Source organism: Hylobates moloch, unplaced genomic scaffold, assembly GCF_009828535.3.
Source record: "Hylobates moloch isolate HMO894 unplaced genomic scaffold, HMol_V3 SCAFFOLD_10, whole genome shotgun sequence".
Taxonomy (NCBI): domain Eukaryota; kingdom Metazoa; phylum Chordata; class Mammalia; order Primates; family Hylobatidae; genus Hylobates; species Hylobates moloch.
This window is the reverse complement of record NW_026652285.1, coordinates 70,762,487-70,782,635: the sequence shown is the minus strand read 5'-3', so window position 1 is coordinate 70,782,635 and position 20,149 is coordinate 70,762,487. Positions and strand designations below refer to the sequence as shown.

Below are 20,149 nucleotides of genomic sequence, written 5' to 3'. Positions count from 1 at the left end.
TCACAAACGTAATGTGGAGCCATAAGGGCAAGTTTCAGATGAAATGTATAAACACAATTTCACTTATATGTATGTTCAAAAATGAGTAAAATTAAATGATATAGTGTTTAAGAAACATGTACATATAACACTGTAAAGAAAAGCAAAGAAGGGGCTGGCGTGATAGCTCACTTCTATAATCCCAGCACTTTGGGAGGCCAAGGTGGGTGGAACACTTGAGGTCAGGAGTTCAAGACCAGCTTGGTCAACATGGCAAAACCTCGTCTCTACTAAAAATACAAAAGTTAGCTGGGCACAGTGGCATGTGCCTGTGATCCCATCTACTCAGGAGGTTGAGGTAGGAGAATCACTTGAACCTGGGAGGCAGAAGTTGCAGTGAGCCAAGATCATGCCATTGCACTCCAGCCTAGGTGACAGAGTGAGAGTCTGTCTAAAAAAACAAACAAACAAACAAAAACAAAAAAAAAAAGAAAGAAAAGAGAAGAAAAGAAGGATAAATGCAAAATTCAGGCCTGGGGGTCCCCCTGGGTAAAGGAGGGAGGTGTGGACACAGAGGTCTTCAACATAACTGTGATGCTGGATGTACTGTGTGTTCACATTACTATTTTTCATACTTTATTAAGTTATTGTATATGGAATATTTTCTGTGAGTGAAATATAGCATATTCTTATTTAAAATAAAACAGTGCTCTGAAGTTAGACTACCTGAAATTGGGCAAGTTATTATTTCTGAGCCTCAAATTCCTTATCTGTAAAAGGGAAATAACATTACAGGTTGAGTACCCCTTATCCAAAATACTTGGGACTAGAAATGTTTCAGATTTTGGGGTTTTTCAGATTTTGAAATAGCTGCATTATATTTAAAGACTGAACATCCCAAATCCAAATATTCAAAATCCAAAATGCTCCAGTGAACATTTTTATTGAGCGTCATATTTGTGCTCAAAAAGTTTTGGATTTTGGACCATTTTGGATTTCAGATTTTCGAATTAGGGATACTCAGCCTATACCTTTTAATAATATTGAGAGGCATGAATAAGATCCTTGACATCAAGTTCTTAGTACTGTGCCTAACACATATTGAGGGCACAGTATACGTTAGCTAGTGTTGCTTTTCTGGGCAGGGTAGATGGAGGTATTTGGGGGACCATTCTAGGTGCTACATGCCCAAAATATCTGTCCTCCAAAGGCTGTTTGTGAAATGACTCTTAGACAAGCAGGCTGTAAAACTATCCTGTATGGGGATGATTGGAAGTACTAAGGGTAGTTTAGCCTGAAGACATCTCTCAGAGTCACTCTGCGGAGCTTAGCTATCTGATTTCCAGGCCAATGATAGGAAGAATTTTCTAAGAAGCAGAGCTGGCCGAGGACAAATTAGCTCCCTAGTGAGAGAGTGAGACCCCTGGCACTGGAGGGACAGACGTGAGCAGATACTGAGTGCTCCTGCACGGGAGGCCCAGAGGGGACTTTCTAACAGGGGCAGGTTGGACACATTAGCTTTTAAATTCTCTTTCCATTCTGAAATTCTGCATGGAGTAATTCCCAGTTTCAGATGGGTTGTTATTAACTCTGACATTTTCTTGGCATTTTTACATTTTAACTCTCAGCAACATTTTCTTTGAAATTTTTAAATCAAAAAAGTATTGTAATTCTTTAAAAATGAGATTTAAATGAAAATGGATTTCATCTGGAACCTCACTTTTTCATTTGAAAATTGATTTTCGTGGCTCTTGGATCTGTTCCCATGTTTAAGTGCTGAATTTTAAGAGCCTATATGTGCCAATGATGATTTCTCTGTGACAAGTCCTTATAGGGAAGGAGAAGCCCTTGGCAGTGGAACAGCAGACAGGAGTTGTGAGGTAGTGACCATGAGCTACAGTAGAGTAGGAGTCAAAGGAAGGTAATAACAAATACCAGAGAGAAGAGGGAGGGAGGGAAGGCAGTACTTATTGAGCACCTAGTATGTGCTAGAGCCAATCTTCAGGTGGCAAAACTGAAGACAGAGGCTAGGCCAGTCATGAAGCTTTGAGTTATTGCATGAGAGTATGAACTGTGATTAATTACTTCCTGCCTGCTGGTCAAGTTGTGGCCATGCCAACCAGTCAGAATATCCTCTAGAAGTGAGTGGGGTTTCTGGTGGGGGAGGTGTGGTGGGGGGAAAGGAGAGCATGATAAAGCCCATAGCTTTCTTCCAGGACACAGACCCCCACTTAGAGTGGCTCTGAGAGCAATTCATCAAAAACCAAATCACAGAAAGACAACTTGCCGTAAATAACTTCTCAGAATGATGGTTTTGCCCAGTGAACATCTCACTAAAAGCTGTCAGACAGACACCTTACATGGGGTATTGAAAAGCTTCTGGCATTTCCCTGGCTCAGGCCGGGGCTGGTCCACAGGAAGAGGAGGGTAATCAACAGCCCTTTAGGGGGACATCTTCAAGTGCAGCATTCGAGAAGGGAAAATGTGAAATACGCATAACGTTGACTTTCACCTGAGCTGGAAGGACAGATCCTGTGAAATGGCTGTGGCAATGTGTCTGCAAGGAGTCCTTCAGGAAACTAAAACTTAGAGAAGTTCCCCAGTGATTTGGTGACTTGATCATCAGGTACATTCATGTGCAGTGGATTAACTTGCAGTGAGTAGCCTATAGCGTGATACTGGAACGCCTTGCTTGTAAGACACTCACCCACCCTTCCTGAGGCCAGAGACAAACACTGTACTCTGTAAGGACCTACAGGGTCATCTTGGTGGTTTTCAAACATTTTTGCTACTAGCAGTGAAGGCTGCTTTAAAATTAAATGTTCTCTGGAGCTCTGTAGCTGAAGCAGATGGAAGAGGAGCTGCTGGTTGAAGTGAAGGTGAGGAGCTCAGTGCTTCTTTCACTGCCCTATCTGCTGAGCTTTACGCCCCTGAGGGGCTGAGTTTAAAAAACTCTAAGCTGATCCAGCCCCCAAAATTCACCCTTGGTGAGCTGGAAAGTCCATCTATTTGGGACACGAATCATGTCGGGTAAGAAGATACAGTATTAGAAATTAGGATAAGGGAAAATAGCATCGAAAATGGGACAGATATATCCATGTGATTTATTTTGTTATTCACTGCAAAGTTGCTCCCTTTAGGGGAGCCAGGGAAGCATGCTTGGTGCCCAGTATGTTGTTTCTCTTGCTTCTAGCCAAGAGCTCTGATCTGGAGGAGAACTGGGCTTGCGGCATTATCCTGGGGGAAATGGTCTTTTCTAGAATGCTGTTAGCTTTAACCTTCTCTTCTCCTGTTGAGTTCTCTAGACTATTCGAATGCTGAGAGACTGGGAATCCAGAAATCCCTCTCCTAATCCTGGCAAGACAGTGGACAAATCCCTTCTCCTTTCTAGTCCTCAGTCTCTGCATCTGAAAATGAGAGTGTGGGGCTAGATTAGCAATGCCTAGATGTTGGGATTTCACACACCAAGAAGGGGAGGGCCATGGAACAGAAACTTATATAGGGTGAAAATTTTTTCTATTTTGTCATGTCAGGACTTTAAAAACAAAACCTCTCTCATTTATATCCTTTTATAACAGAAAAATATTTCAACACCATTCAACTACAAAGGACCTTATCTGTAAATTAAGGATCATTTTTCAAATGGAATTAACTTCAAGGAAAACCTTACTGTGTCATTCTTATTTTTTGCATTTTACCTGAGTGTATTTGCTTTCTATGCTGCTGTAACTGATCACCACAAATTTGGTGATGTAAACCACACCTATTTATTGTTTGACAGTTCTATGCCAGAAGTCTGGGCACAGTGTGGCTCCCCTGGGTCCCTTGCTCAGGGCTTCACATGACCAAAATCAAAGTGTCATCTGGGCTGAGTTTGTATCTGGAGGCTCAATTGGGGAAGATTTGCTTCCAGGCTCATTCTGGTTATTGACAGAGTTCAGTTTCTTGCAATTGTAGAACAGAGGTCCCTGCTTTCTTGACACGTGGACCTCTTCATCTTCAAACCAACAATGGCATATCAAATCCATCTCAGGCTTCCAATCTCTGATCTCCCCTCTGCTATTAGGTAAAGAAAGATCTCTGCTTTTAAGGACTTATATGACTACACTGGGCTTACCTTTATAATAATTTAAGGTCAACTGATTAGTAACCTTCATGACATCTACAAAGTCCCTTTTGCCATGTAACATAAAATATTCATGAAGGTAATTCCAAGGGGTGAAGGTCAATGGGGCCAAAACTTTGCCTACCACAGCCACTCTGGTGAAAATTCAGTCAGATAAATATTTGGGAACGTTGTAAGATTCTCCAACTCCAATACTGGTTGTCAAATAGTCTCAGGTATTTTAGTTGACATATGCCAGTGTTTTGTATTTGTGAGAAGCCAAGACATTGTTACTAATACAGAATCTTGCATGGACTAGATATTCAGAAAATGTTTGCTGAGCAAACATGTATTAATAAATTCATCGTTGCTAATATTATTTTAATGCAACTTTGATTATAAATCCTGTGGTACTGTGTTATCATTGTCATTAGCTACAGATTAGAAAAAAAGCCAAAGTCATTACGGAAATGTATTAAAACTATAAATGATTCAGTAAATCACGGTAGATTCCAAAAAAAAATCATGGTAGAAACAATTAAAACATGAACTACTCTGTTATTATCTGCTCATGCTCTGCTGGGGGTGAGAAGTGTTGCTTTCAATCAAGGAACAGGGATAATTAATAGAGGGCCCCAGAAGCAGTAAGAACTTAATCTTCCCTCCCTCCCTCCCTCCCCCTCTTCCTTCCTTTCCTCTTTCCTTTCTCTCTTTCTTTCTTGGGAAAATAAATTAACTTGGCCAGTTTTTAAATTAAATTAAAAATTTTAAATTGAATTATTTACCGAAAATTTGTAGTATTCAAACTCCCTACCCTGGTGTTGAGAGCTCTAAGCCTTCTCCCTGGCCACCTCATCCTTGTCACTCACTGTTGAAGCAAGCTGGATTGTTTCTGTTCCCGTCTCACTTTTCCACCTCCTTGCCTGTATTCGTGCTGCTCCTCCGCCTACGATTCCCATCTCAAGTGTTCCCTCTTCCAGAGCCCTCCCTGGCTTTCCCTGCAGTGCCCACAGCCTGGATCTGCCTCTGTCCCACAGCACAGGCCACCAGCCCCCACGGGAGGTGACCACGTGCCCCGGCCTCACTGCCTCCACCATCAGTGAGCTCCCTGAGGCCAGGAACCATGTTGGACTGAGTTCTCTGTCACTGTCGGCACAGACATGGGTCACAGTTCAGAGGAGTTTCTCAAATAAATGAAGAGGGAGCAAGAAATCCTAGTTCACTCTGATCCCATATAGCAGTCACTTAAGGGGAAGGTGGAGAACAAGCAGAAAAAAATGAGGAGGACACAGAATGGAGAGAAAGACAAAAATAAGAAGAGACGTGGAAGTAGAGCAAGGAGGAGGAAAGCAGATGAAGGGAGAGTGTCCAACAGATCTTTTTTTTTTTTTTTTGAAATGGAGTCTTGCTCTGTCAAGCTGGAGTTCAGGGCGCGATCTTGGCTCACTGCAACCTCCGCCTCCTCCTGCCTCAGCCTTCTGAGTAGCCGGGATTACAGGTGCGTGCCACCATGCCCGGCTAATTTTTGTATTTTTAATAGAGACGGGGTTTCACCATGTTGTCCAGGCTGTTCTCAAACTCTTGACTTCAAGTGATCTGCCTGCCTCGGCCTCCCAAAATGCTAGGATTACGGGCATGAGCCTTCGCGTCTGGCCCCAACAGATCTTACTGAATCTTTACTGAGGCCCCTCTCCAAGCTCTGGGGAGACAGCATTGAAAACGATGACAAAATCCTTGCCCACCTGGGGCTTTCATTCTAGTTGAGGAAATCAGTCAATCTGCAAGTGAACAAAAAGTAGACAAGATGATTTCAGATAATTTTAGGAATTATGTTAGGGCATTAAATAGGGTGGCATGTCAGGGAGTGAATGGGGGTGGGAAATATTTTGGGGAGGGTCACCTGATTGGTGGGAAGGAGTGAGCCATGCTGAGAACCAAGGAAGTTGTGTTCCCAGCAAAGAAAACAGCAAGTGCAAAGGCCCAGAGGTTAGAAGGAAAGTGCTTTTTATTTCAGGGAACTGGAAGGAGGTTGGTAGGGCTGCACTTGGTGAGTAAAGAGAAGAAAAAAGGGAACTCAGGCCAGATTGGGAAGGCAGCAGCTGGACTGAGTGGCTTCCATTGTGATAAGGAGTCTTAAGAAAATGACCCCAAACCTGTACATAATACAAAGATGTCATTCTGTGACCCTTTACCCTAATACTTAGAGCATTTTCCAATAGTCCTGCCTAAGGGTCATCTGACTGAGGGAATAGAAGTTTGCTCAATCAATTAAGACCTAAACATTTTGCAATCCTCTAAAACAGATAAGGTATGCTGGTTTTCAGTGATTTTCTTTTCTATCCCCAAAGGTTGTGGTTTTATTGCCCTGTAGTGTAGGACATTAACCAGTTTTGTATCTAATTTGGCAATCTTATCTTATTCCTTTTTTCAGTCCCTGTTCTTAAATTCTCTTTTGAATCCACTTTGCCATCCTGCAGATCTCCTTATTAATGAGTTAAATAAAACTTTGACATGTGTTCACTATCGATTTTCATGAGAATTATGTTTTTAACCTTTCGAGAGTTATATTCTGATAGGAGTTTGGGTTTTAAGTGCAAGGAAAGCAGGAAGAGTGAGAAGAATTCATTTATGTTTGACAAAGGACCCTCAGACTGCTAGATGGTGGAGGGGTTGAACTTGCCCATGGGGAGGTAAGACACCCAGTAGAAGCCAAAGCCGCTATCCAGGGGAGAGATGACCACAGGGTTTGACTGAGGGAGGTGGGTATGGAAAGGCGCCGAATGAGCCAGAACTGAATCCTGAGACTCGTCGTGGGCCTCTGGCCTCTTTCCATTCCCATGCTGGGTCGCTGTGAACTGTTTTCTTGGCCAACTTTTCTCTCTAATACGGAAGCTCCTTGGCAGGGGCTGCATCCAATTTTTATGTTTCCTCAACGTCCAGCCCTGGACTGAACACACAGTAGTCCTTGGCAAGTGTTTGCTCAATGAAATCTTCTCTTTAGATTTATCCTCATCATCATTTTTTTAAGACTGTGGTAAAAAATATACATAACCTAAAATTTGCCATTTTAACCATTTTTATGTGTACAGTTCAGTGGCATTAAGTACATTTACATTGTTGAGCTACCATCACCACCATCCACCTCCAACACACTTCCATCATCCCCACTGAAACTCTGAGCCTGTCAAACAATGAAGACCCCTTCCCTGCTCCCCCCAGCCCCTGGCAACCACCATTCTACTTTCTTTCTCTATGAATTTAACTACTGTAGATAACCTCATATGAGTGGGATCATATAATAGCTGTCTTTTTGTATGGCTTATTCTACTTAGCATAATGTCCTCAAGGCTCATCCATGTTGTAGCATGTGTCCAAATTTCCTTCCTTTTCCAGGCTGGAAATATTCCATTGCATGGATACACCACCGTTCCATTATCCATTCACCTGTTGATGGGCATTTGTGTTGTTTCCATCTTTTGGCTATTGTGAATGATACTGCTATGAACATGGGTGTACAACTATCTCTTCAAGTCCCTGCCTTCAGTTCTTTTGGGTATACATCTAGAGGTGGAATTGCTAGATCATATGGCAATTCTATGTTTAACTTTTCCAGGAACTACTATACTCTTTCCACAGCAGCTGCACCATCTTACATTCCCACTAATAGGGCACAGCAGTTCCAGTTTCTCCACACCCTTGCCAATACTTGTTGTTTTCTGTGTGTTTTTTTAATGATAGCCATTTTAATGAGTGTGGGATCATCCTTAAAATATAAATGGCCATGAAAAAGGGAGATCCCAGGGCAAGGCATTATGGGACTTTTCCTAAGTGTGCTCTAAAGGGAGATAGCTGGGGTGCTGGAGAGAGGTCCTAGATTTGGAGGGCACTTAGCGGGAGCAGAGACAGGATAGTGGGTGCCAAGACCACACTCTTGGAGCTCACAGCGTAAACTCAGGGCTGGCTTAAGGAGACTCCCCACCATGGGAGAACTGAAACCCAGAAGGTTTCCATGAGGAAAGATTTGTTTGTTGGGCTCATGCCCCTGGGAAAAGCTGTTTCTAATTTGGACCTTTCTTTCTATGTGTTGCTTCCCAGTGTGACAATGCGAAAGGGTTGAAAGCCTTCTACGATGCAATAAAATACGGGCCAAACCACTTGATGGTGTTTGGAGGTGTCTGTCCATCCGTCACGTCCATCATTGCAGAGTCCCTCCAAGGCTGGAATCTGGTGCAGGTAAGGTCTGAGCTACTTTCTTTTGTGGGGAGGTGTCTTTGGTTGGCCCTCAGTCTTTTGCAGGAATGATTCCTTGTGCAACGTGGTTTCTGTGTTGCCTGGGTCAGGCCTCCTGGACTTTCTCCTGGGTGATAGCATAACCTTTCACTGCTGGCCTGACCTGGCATGGCCCTCACGGTGGGTCTCTAAAGGGCAGCCCTGATGCCACCACCGTGTATTTGAAGGCTTCAGGGCTCACCACTGACTCCCTAGCCCAGCTTTCAGAGCCATTGATGCCAGCCCAACCTGCCTGCCCAGTGTTATCTCCTGCTCCTTCCACTTGCTCCACAGCACAATCTTGCCAGACACCCTGCCTTTCCACACATGCACCCTGGACCTTTGGGCCTCAGAGCCCTGCTCTCGCCATTCCCTTAACCAGATGACTCCTCATCAATTCTCTGCCAAGCCTCCCTTTCCCGCTGAAATTCTCTTTTGTCATCTAAGATTGCCTTTGTCCTTGATTAAGTCTTTCCTGGGCTCCTTGCCAGTTATTCACTCTTTGCACTGGCAGATTTTATACATCATTGAATGCTCCACCAACACATATATATATTGTAGGTGAGACTTGTCAGTGTTAGCTGTTATTTGGGATGGGAAAGAAGATTGTAGAACTATATGACCACCAGGGGTGATTGGTGGCCCATACAGATGTTTACTTTTTTGCTCCATCCATCCATCCATCCATCCATCCATCCATCCATCCATCCACCCACCCATCCATCCATCCATCCATCCATCCATTCACCTATCCATCCATCCATATGTTCACCCATCCATTCACCTAACCATCCATCCACCTAACCATCCATCCATCCATCCATCCATCCATGCATCCACCCATCCACCCGTCCACCCGTTCACCTATCCATCCATCCACACATTCACCTATGCATCCCTCCATCTGTCCGTCCATCCATCGACCTATCCATCCACCTATCCATCCATCTGTCCATCTGTCCATCCATCCATTCATCCATACATACATACATCCACCCACCCACCCACCCATTCACCTATCCATCCATCCATCCATCCATCCATCCATCCATCCATCCATCCATCCATCCTTCCACCTATCCATCCATCCATCCATCCATCCATCCATCCATCCATCCATCCGTCCAACAAATATTGCAGGCAACTTACTCTGTGCCTGGATTTTGGTAGGCACACTGGGGATACAATGCTGAACAGGTTAGGTATGGCTCGCATTATTCTGGAGCTCACATTCTAGGAGGAAGACAGGTAAGAAGCAAGTAAATAATTAAATAATAATATTATTAAGGTTGTATATGGAGGGTCTGCCATGTGCTAGACACTGTTCTTAGTATTTTTCTGCGTGAACTCATTTAATTTTTATAACCACTTTATGCTGTAGGTACCTTATCCCCATTTTATAGATAATGGAACTGAGGCACAGTAAGGCTATGTAACTTGCACAAGGACTCATAGCTAATAAGTAGTAGGGCCAGGATTTTAACTCGGGCAGTCTGGCCCTTAAGATAAGACTGTAGTAAGGAAACTTGGCTATGACAGAAGGAAACAGGGTGATGAGATATATAGGGACTGCCTTGAGGTAGTCAGAAAAGGTCTCTTGGAGGAGGTGACATTCAAGCTGAGACCCGAAGGGTGAGAAGGAGACCACTGGGTGAAGCGCATTCCATGTCAATGAATGGAATGGCAAACGCAGGAAGGCAGCTTGTGATAGGAAAGAACCTGGCGTATTCATGGAACAGAAAACAGGGAAGTGGGGCTGGAGTGTGATGAGTGGGGAGCCAGGGTGAAGAGAGTGAGAGTGACAGGGTGAGCAGGAGCCTGACCGTGTAGAGGATCTGTTTCATTCCACTTGCATTGGGTGAGGACCTCCTCTGAGTCTGATGCTGCATGCATGGGGTGCTGGGGTGGAGCCCAAGCTTGCAGCATGAGGGGTGGTGGACATAAGCTGTGGCAGGTGTGATGAAAGAGAGGTGGGGCCCAGGTGAGGATCCCTCACTCAGCCGCGAGTCAAGGAAGCCCCAGGGCAGGTGCTATGGCAGGTGCATGAAGCTGGCTGCTGAAGGAGGAGAGGGCGTTGGACAGCTGGAGACATGAGGGAGAGCGCCGCTGCAGAGGAAACTGGGCGTGCAAAAGCGGGAGGTGGGAAAGTATGTGGGCTTGGGGAGTGCTGAGTCATTCCTTGTGGCCGGAGCAGGCCACACTGATTGTGGGTGGATGCAACAGAAAGAGGAGGCCAGAAAAGCAGCCGTGTGCTCTGGTGCAAACCTAACCACACACCTGAAAGCCAGCATGGCTCAGTGTGCCGTGGAAGCCTGGCCTCATGCCCTCAGGGTGCCCAGGACAGCTGTGGAGACCTTGGACCAGTCACTTAGCTTCTCTGGGCTTCAGCTTGCTTTCCTGAACATTGAGGAGCACGTTCTCTACTAGTTAGAGCCATGTGCTGCCTCCCTGAGCCTCAGTTTCCTCATCTGCATAATTAAGGTAGTAATAGGACTGCTTTCGTTGGTTTGTTGAAAGGATTGAAAGATTGAAAAGGGATTAGAGCTGTGCCTGGCACACAGTAAGTGCTAACTAAGTGTTCTTTGTGGTTAGTCCTGCCCTGTCTCCTCCCACTCTCCAAGTTGAGTCCCCTGATTACTTGTCATTCCTGGTCTTTCTTGCATTCCCACCTTTTCTTACACTGTTCCTACCACCCAAAACATCCCATTCTTCCTATATCCAGTATATCAAGTGCTACCCATTCTTTGAGACCCAGCTTAAATGCTGCCTCCTTCAGGAATCCTTTCCTGCCTGCTACTAGGGGGCTGCTAAAGTAGGGCCCTAGAAAGCCTATCACTTCCCCTTGTTTAATTCTAGCAGAGCATGTGCACAGCCCAGTGTCCCACTCCACTCTGCCTGTCCCTCTCTTAGGGTTTTGCAGATGTGGGGGGGTGTTTATAAATGTTTGTCTCTCCAGCTGGGCTGTGAACTCCTTAAGGACAGAACCTGGACTTCTCTTTTTCCCTGTGCCTATCATTTCATAGTCTTCATTAGAAGTCTGCTCAATGATCAGAGGGATGAGGGAGATGGGAAGGGATGGAAGGATCTGCAGATGGTCACTTTGTCCAGGCATGAGAGGCTGAGGTCCCAGGGAAATCCCCTGCCCAGAGAGGAATCCAACTGATTCCACTGATTATCAGTGTCACTTGGAGCCACCTGTCCCTCAGAATTCCCTGAGGAGCTGCAGGAATGAGCACAACATTGGAAACTCCCAGCTTGCAGACCAGAGCTACCTGGCCTCGCCATGAGCAGGACAGCCCTCCGACCTAGAGGAGTTGATAAGACAGGGAACTGGGTTACAAGATGGGGACTGTGTTAGTTATTTATCACTGGGTAACAAATCGCCCCAAATTTAGTGGCTTAAAACAGCAATATTATGTATTATTTCATTATTTCTCTGGTTCAGGAATTCAGACACACTGAATGGCTTGTGTTTGCTCCATGGTGTTTGGGGCCCAGCTGGAGGATTTGAAGGCTGGGGGCTGGCATCATCCAAAGGCTTAACTGGGGCTGGAGGATCTGCTTCCAATGTGGCTCCTCTCCGTGTGGAGGTCTCCATAGGGCTGCCTGAGTGTCCTCATGACGAGGCAGCTGGCGTCCCCCAAAGTGAGTCATGAAAAGACCAAGGCAGAGGTAACAAAGTCCTTTAGGACTTAGCTTTGGAAATTGCATACTATAAGTTCTGCTGTAATCTGTGGATCACACAAATTAGCTCTTATTTAGAGAGGAGTAGTACCAAGGTGTAGGGGGAGGTGAAGCTCACTGGGTGCTAGCTTGGAGACTGGATACTTTAGTGACTAATGTCTGGAGGAAGGCAGGAACTCCAGTTGCCCAGCAAGGGGGACTTGATGCTGAGGCCCTGCCCTGTTTTGCAGAACTCCTGCTCATCCTTCAAAACCCTGGATACCACTTCCTCTGTGATGCCTTCCCTGATCTCCTTCTTTGCCCCCTTTCCTTCAGTGCTGCCTATCCCCCGCTCAAAAAGTAATTATTTCTTCCTTTGCTACACCCTGCATTCCCAACAGGGGGTGATATCTTCTCCAAGGGAGTAAACATTGGTTCTTGTGGGGAGGCAAAAAAAATCTTACTTTTTTAATGTATAAAGCATAGATATAGATGCAGTACACAAACAGATCTATGTATGCCTGTGGTATTACAATTTCACCAGGGGGCAAAAGTAGGAAAAAATCGCCAGAAAGGCTTCTTAGGAGACTAACAGTGAAACGAAGGTTGAGAAACACTGTTCCACATCCTTCTATATTGTGTACAGTATTCTCTTATTAAATAAATTTCATGTCAATGAATTGTACACTTAAAATTGATAAAGATGGTAAATTTTATATGTATATTTTACCTCAATTAACAAAAATAAAATTTAAAAAATGAGGTGGGCATGGTGGCTTATGCCTGTAATCCCAGTGCTTTGGGAGGCCAAGGCGGGAGGATGGCTTTAAGCCAGGGGTTTGAGGCCAGCCTGGGGAACATAGTGAGACCTCATCTCTACAAAAAATTATAAAATTAGCCGGGTGTGGTGGCATACTCCTGTAAAGTCCCAGGAACTTGAGAGGCTGAAGTGGGTGGATCGCTCAAGCCTAGGAATTCAAGGCTGTAGTGAGCTATGGTCATGCCACTGCACTCTTGCCTGGGCGAAGAAGGGATACCCTGCCTCTATTTAAAAAAAAAAAAAAAAAAAAAAAATTAAGTGTTGTGAAAAATAATTTGTTCTATATGCCAGTCTTCCATATCAGATTGTGAGCTTCTTGGGGGTAGCCCTTCCCCGCCCCTTCTTCATCTCCTGGTTCCCAATGTCTGGCGCAGGGCCTGGGCTCACAGTAGGTCCTCACTGAGTACTGAACTGTGCTAAGTGCAGAGGATAGGCGGACGGAGGGGCCTGAAATGCTCCATGGCAGAGCCTCTCACAGTGTGGCCCTGACTGTAGGGTGGGGAGGGCGGTGGACTATGCAGAATCTCAGCCTCCACCTCCACAGAATCACTTTGCATTTTCCCAGGCTCCTTGTGGGGGAAGATGCTCACACCCAGACAATACTGCCCTAGCATTCACTACTAGACACTGGGGCTGGATCAACGGCTGCAACTGGACGTGGATGGGGGATGCTGGGGGGCTTGGAACTAGAGGGTACTCAACAGTTTGGACTTCTCTGAGGACCTGGGAGGCAGAATGGTAGATGAGCCCAAGAGAGTGGATTTCTCCCAGGCTTGTGCAGCCAGGCAAGGAAGATAAAAGAACAAAGATCAGGATCTTGATCTGGGAGTAGCCTGGGAGCCTGGATTCCCTGCTCCTTCTCACTCTCAGGAAACATAGTCCCATTTATTATGAGCCAGGCTCTGTGGACCTCCCAAGCCACCCCAGCCCCAACGCAGGGAGGCTAAGCTTATTTCCAGAGATGGTGAAGGGGTGGATGGGTGGGTCTACAGGTGCCCAAGGGATTTGATGAATCTCTTAACTTATTCAAGACTGGGCTTCAAAACAGAGCTTCACAAATGGAAAACTGCATGTAATTTGTGTAATTGAAAAGGAGCTCTGGCTGCCCTTTTTGGAGGAGCGATGCTTGCTGGACAGAGACAGCCAGGAATGCGTAATCAGTTGTTTCTGTTTCCTTGTGTCACAAAAATAGGGATTCACACACCAGAGGGGTGAAAATTCACCCTGGTGCTGAAATGGGTTAAATTTAACTTTTGCCTTTTGCTGGGCCTCTTGATTCATAGCTGCTGCATAGAGAGGCTAATATTGTTTTAGTCGTGATCTGAGTCACTTAGCCACTGGGAACCTGTTTCTCCCTCTATATGCAAGGACCTTCATAGAGTCCAAGGTCTGACATGCAGGTGAGATTGGCTCTGTCCCTCTCCAAACTGTCAGAGCCTGCTCAGGCTGCAGGGCTCTGATCTGGGCCTCAGGCTGGGAGGAACCCACAAGGGCATGACCCAGGAAAGTGTCAGGGAAGGGTCAAGGTCTAGACATTGGAGGGCCAAGGGTGTTCAGCCTGGAGAGCACACGGGGCACTGGGGAGGAGGGAGGAGTCCAGACCTCCAGCGTTGCATGGCTGTCTTTGATAGATTCTGCTGGTTCTCTGGTGCAAGTGGGGAGAAGCAGGAGCCACGGCTGAAGTTAGCGGGGAGCAGGGTTTCCACCTCTTGCAAGCAAGCTCTGCCTCTGGAGGCTTCCAGCATGGAGCAAGCTGCCTGGCTGTGAAGTCATAAGTTCCCTGTGGGCCAAGGTTCCCTGAGAAGTCCGGTTTCAGCCAGACCTGCTGTTGGGGAAATTTAATACACAGAGTAGGCATAGACCAGGTCAGTGGCTCTCCAACTATATGGGAAGAGTCACTTATGGGGGTTCTTGGTAACAATGCAAATTCTAGGGCTCCACTCTGAGCAGGTCTAGGTTAGGGGATTTATCAGATCCCTCTAGGACTGTATTCCCCGCTGATCAGAACCACAGCCATTTCAGTACCAGTGGCTCAGGTGACCGTGATGCTGTTGGCCCCTGGAGACTTGCTGGGCCAGGAGCTCTCTAAGGCCTGTTCATCCCCCAGACACCTGGGCTCTTTAACAAATGCTGCTGGTCCAAAAAATCCAACTGATGCTGCCCGTGTTGGAAAGAGGACATGGAGGAGATCACGGGGGGATGCTGCCAGGGCAAGTATCCCAGTGCCACTAGGATGAAGCTCACAGTCCATGGTGGGGCACAGTCCATGGAGTGCACCATCACCTTGCCATTTTCCCAGGCCACCTCCTGCCCCTTCATGCTGCCAGCCTCAGTACAGGCTGCTGGCAGGACTATGCTCATTCTACCTGGTGCAGCTTGGGTGTCCCTTCTTTGCAAAGCCCCCCCATGGCCTCCCCCGTGCTTCCTGACCTGACCTGCACGTCCCTCCCAGGGTGTTTGCTATGTCTGCCCATCCCCGGCCAGCAGCTGCCTGAGGTTAGAATTGTGTCTCATTCACCCTGCCCTTCGGCCTAGTACAGGCCTGGCAGTGATGCCAGAACAGTGCTCAGAGTGTATTTGCTGACGGAGAACCAGGTGCCTGCTTTCTAGGCCTTGGGTTGGTCCCCTAAGAACCAAGGGCACGTCGTCAGAGCGTGCCAGACCTAAAGTCACCCAAGGACTCTCCAGCTGCAGCCTCTTGTTAAACGGACACAGAGGGAGCCCTAACACAGCCTTGGGCTCAGCCTCAGCCCGCACCTCCCATCTCAGGAACCCCCGCACCCCCCATTTCCTAACTGATAAGTTTCTTTTGCAGTTTTTTTCAGACCCACCCAGAATCCTGTCCTCAGAGACCTAAGGGTGGCTTGTGTTTGCACTTTTGGGGGCAGTCCTGCAGATCTCCCACCAGCCTGATCTGTCCTGAAAGCATGGAGCCTGGGAAAAACCAGGAGAATTTGGAGCTGGGTGGGGAAGATGGAGACAGAGCACAGGAAAGGTCCAAGAGATGCTAGCGAGAGGGAGTTAGACATCCTCAGAGACCAGGACCACACTCCTTCCTGCTTGGGAGTGCGATGATTGCAGCTTCAGCGTGCAGACAGAAATCGTCTTGCTGATGAAAATAAAGAAAGATTCCTAAAGGGATAAAGGGCTGCTCGTAGGAAAATGCAAACACTATTTCCTCAAGAACTGTATCCCGCAGAGCCTGTCCTTTAAAAGGCAGCCATGGCAGATTATTAAATTGTAGATGCATTTCTCCCGGCACTGTCCCCAGCCGCCCCTCGACAGCCCACCCTGCCTTGTGGCCCGCCTTCGCACTCCCCCTGAGGACCTTCCTGGGAAGGAACATTTCGGCTTGTGTCATGGGGCTGTCTCCTTGGAGAAGTTCATGTGAGGGAGTGGAGGCAAGGAGGACTTTCAGACGGGAGGATGTTGACTCCGTGTGTGTAGAGGTGTTGGCAATGGAGTCCCAATACGTTTAGGACTTGATTTCTGAAAACTCGAAAGCATGCCTGGTTTTGACATTTAAAAAACAAATCAGTGAGAACCCCCAAATCAGGCCTTTTGCTATTTACTGAATTCTGGCATCATTCTAAATGGTCAGTCAATGCCATTTTGCTTCACAGGAACAGAAATTTTGTGATCTGACATGATTTTCTCAAATGATTATTTTATTAAACTGTAGGCTGTCTGAGAAATCAAAAGATTGCTTGTTGCTTAGCTGTGGCTTGTGGAATTTGAGGTAGATTCATGGAATGGCAGAGGTGGTAGAGGCTTAGCAGACATAAGGCCCAGTCTCCCTGTTGTACAGACTGAAAAACAGAGACCAGATGGGGTAGGGCCTTGCCAAAGTCTCACAGTAACCGCGACACTGGGCTCCGTGGCTCACCCTCCAGCACTTTGCAGCATGTGCCATGGTCTGATTTTCTCTCCCTTAGCCTCACTTTTCTGTTATGTAAAATGGGAATAGCAAACCTGCCTTCTATGTTTTGTGCAGTTGTTTTTTCTTCAAGGGAAAGCACTTTTATAAACCGTAATCCAGTAGCTGCTGTTATCATGCCCAGGACTCCTTTGCTAGAAGCAGATCTCTGATTATGGCCATTGGAGTTTAATGCTTTGCATGGACAACAGGGTTTTTTACTTTGACACTGCAGACTCTGAAAATAAGGAGTCAGGGATGGAATGGAGGCTCTTCAGCAAGATGCTCAAAGTACACACAACGTCTGCCTCTCAGCCCCCAACAGTCAAAACCCACCCAGGCCAGAATCCCGCCACAACCTGGCCCATGTGACTGCCACACCCTTCCACAGAGCATGCAAGTGAGCCTGCAGCCTTGATTGGAAACCATTTAGAAGCAGCAGTACGATGAGGCACAGCTGGAAACTGTTGCTGCTGCTCTCTAAGAAAGAGAATAGAGGCCAGTAATCCAGCATGCGTTGGAGCCATTTCTTTGCACTGGTCTCCAGGGGGGCCATTTAGCACATTAATAATCTATGAGATGCTTCCACCTTCTGGATTCATTAAAAACAAGAAGAAAGGGAAGAGGAGAAATGATACTAAGGGCATGCACTATGGGCCAAGCAGAGAGGGCAGAAGAGACCCCAAGGACCTGGGGACTTTGGAGGGTCCTTCCTGGCTGTCATCAGATGCCCAGTGCAGTCAAGCCCAGTGTTGAAAGTGGGCAGCATGTCACACATAAGGTGGGGAAAAGCTTGGTAGCTTTTTGTTTGGATACAGTTGGTAGAAGGAAGAAGGGACCCTCAGAAGGGTTTTCAGGACAGAGGAGTCTGGGAGTTGGCTTGAAGCGGGACCCATGGTGGCCATGGCAACAGCATTCCTAGGACACAGGGCTGTGGGGCAGCTGAAGGCCACTGCAAAGGCCAGAGGCATGGAGAGGGGAACATGTGGCAGGCTCCATGGTGGACAAAGTGCTGGCTGGTGCCTGCCCCTCCCACCTCATTTGCCCCAAATCTCCCAGTTCCAGCACCCAGAGTCCCTTGAAGCTGCTTAGCTGCTCTGTGCTCTTTGAAGGCCCCAGCCTTCCCCTGAGTGGTCCCCCAAGCCTGCAGGCCCGTCCTCTCCTTTTCACCTTGAAAACCACGTCCAGCTTGTGAGAGTTGGCAAGTGAGTTGCTGGCTCTTCCGAGCCTCTGGGCATGTTGCGCCATGTGTCCGGCCTCCCTCGTTACAGGATTGGCTCGACACCACAGTGTCATCATTGTCTCCATTTCTGTCCCCCCTATTTGACTGTGGTACCCTAAAGACAGTAGACATGTCTGATTAGTATCTCTGTGCCTGGTCCCACTTACAGGGACCCAATAATGTGTGTGAGGGATGGAGGAGGAGGTTCACTCCACAGCTTTGAGTTGGCCTGGGGTATCACTGCCCTTCATGATCCAAACCCCCACTCCTTTGGTGGAAGGGGTGGAGACGTGGTCCCTGCATCCAGCCTGGCTTGCATGGATCCTGGCAGCACCCACTGATCTTCAGGGGAAGAGAGGTTCTGTTCTTATTCATCCATCCATCCATCCATTCATTCATTCACTGACTCATGCTATATTTATTTATTCATTCTCTCACTCAACAAGTGCAGCGCCTGCTGTATAATCTCCCAGGCTCTCCTGGAGCAGTGCAAATCCACCACCCAACACCACCACCCCAAGAGAGGGAGACACGGCAAAGAGGCAGTTTGATGCAGGAGCCTGAACAGAGGACTGGAATTCCGAAGCTCGGAGTCATTTTCCCTCTGATGCCTCTCACTGACAGAGCGAACTTAGGCAAATTAGCAGCCCCCTCAGAGCCTCACTGAACTCACAGTATCAAGGAGATAATCCTGTCCACCCTTCTGGGGCTATCGAGAGCATTAGATGGGACAGGGAGCTGGAGCATGTGGGAGCACTTTGCAGACCGTCAGGCCCACTAAGATCTCAGGTGGTGATGTTACCGCTACTGTCATGCCAACCGGGCCCTGAAAATTTATAGGTCTCCATTTGTCTTCAGATCTGAAGTTGTGTGGATGAAATTAACTATCACTGACCATGAAGGTGATTCAGAATAGTAAAATTAAAACAGAGAACTTACAGGAGAGGTGAAAGAAGCCCTAGGCAGTTGTTAGAGGGCACACACATTCTTTCTGGTTTTCAGAGAAGCAGAGGTAGGTTAAAGAAGGGCTGGATGCTATCGACGGCAGGGCGGTTCCCAATATTTTCCTGCAAGGACCCACCCCATATCTTTCCTGTTGGCCTGGTGGAAGAGTCAATTTAAGGTTCTGACCCCTATTTTTAATTCAAGATCATAGTCTCTAAAGTAATATCAGTTCCCAACGTGTAACTGCAATGGCCTCATTGTTTATGCGTCTTTCACCGCCAGCCACTTCAACCCTTTTCTGGGAATATGTGGGCCGTGAATAATTCATTCTAAATAAATAAATCACTCGCGCTACTTACAGTACAGCTGGTGCTGCTAGTGATCGGCACAACTGCAGATTACATAGAGTTGAGTCTGGAATTACGATTGCGTCCAGAAAGAACTGGAGAGGGAATTTGAAAATGAGCTCCCTCCGGGGACAAACATGTAAAATGGGATTAACACCAACCTAATAAGGTTGGGATGAGAGATAGAAATAATAAATGTGTCACACAGTGCTGAGTACCCAGCAGGCATGTAATCTTCTTCTTTCTTATTTCTTTTTCTTCATCATCATCTTCTTCTTCTTCCCCGGTTCAAAGATCCTCTGCCTCAGCCTCCAAGTAGTGGGATACAGGTACCTGTCCGACTAATTTTGTAATTTTTATAGAGTAGGATGGTCTTGATCTCCTGACCTCGTGATCTGCCCGCCTCAGCCTCCCAAAGTGCTGGGATTACAGGTGTGGGCCACTGTGCCCAGCCATCAATATTATTCTTAAAACATCATTCCTGTAATTCATGAGTGAAGGTTACTATTTTGTTGAGGAAAATTGACTAAAAATGGGCTTTTTTTATGGCAGTGGTTCTCAAACTTCATGAGTATCAAGATCCCCTGGAAACTTGGTAAAATACAAAAACCCACTAGGCATAGGGTGACCAATCATACCTGTTTTGGGATTGAGAGTGCCCCAGGAAGTAGGACTGTGAGTATTCAAACCAGGAAAGTCCCGGGCCAGCCGGGACAAGTTGGTCACCTTCGCCAGCTCTCATCCTGCTTCTAGGCGCCTCATCCTCTGTGCTGTGTGTTAGCACCCCGGGTGATTCTGAGGCACAGCCGTGGGTGGGAACCACTGCCTTAGAGTGTGAGACTGGGAAGATGCCTGTTGAGCCGCTGGGCAGGTGCTCTGCAGA

The 20,149-nt window shown here is 46.9% G+C and overlaps 1 protein-coding gene across 1 annotated transcript in view; it reads left to right on the top strand.

The window, feature by feature from the left end:
- The window catches only part of GABBR2 (gamma-aminobutyric acid type B receptor subunit 2), a 426,725-nt gene that overhangs the window by 128,228 nt on the left and 278,348 nt on the right, over positions 1 to 20,149 (top strand). Inside the window, exon 2 of the mRNA XM_032164654.2 lies at positions 8,180 to 8,317. Within this exon, the coding sequence (XP_032020545.1) occupies positions 8,180 to 8,317 (138 nt within the window). The remainder of the gene's footprint in view (positions 1 to 8,179; positions 8,318 to 20,149) is intronic.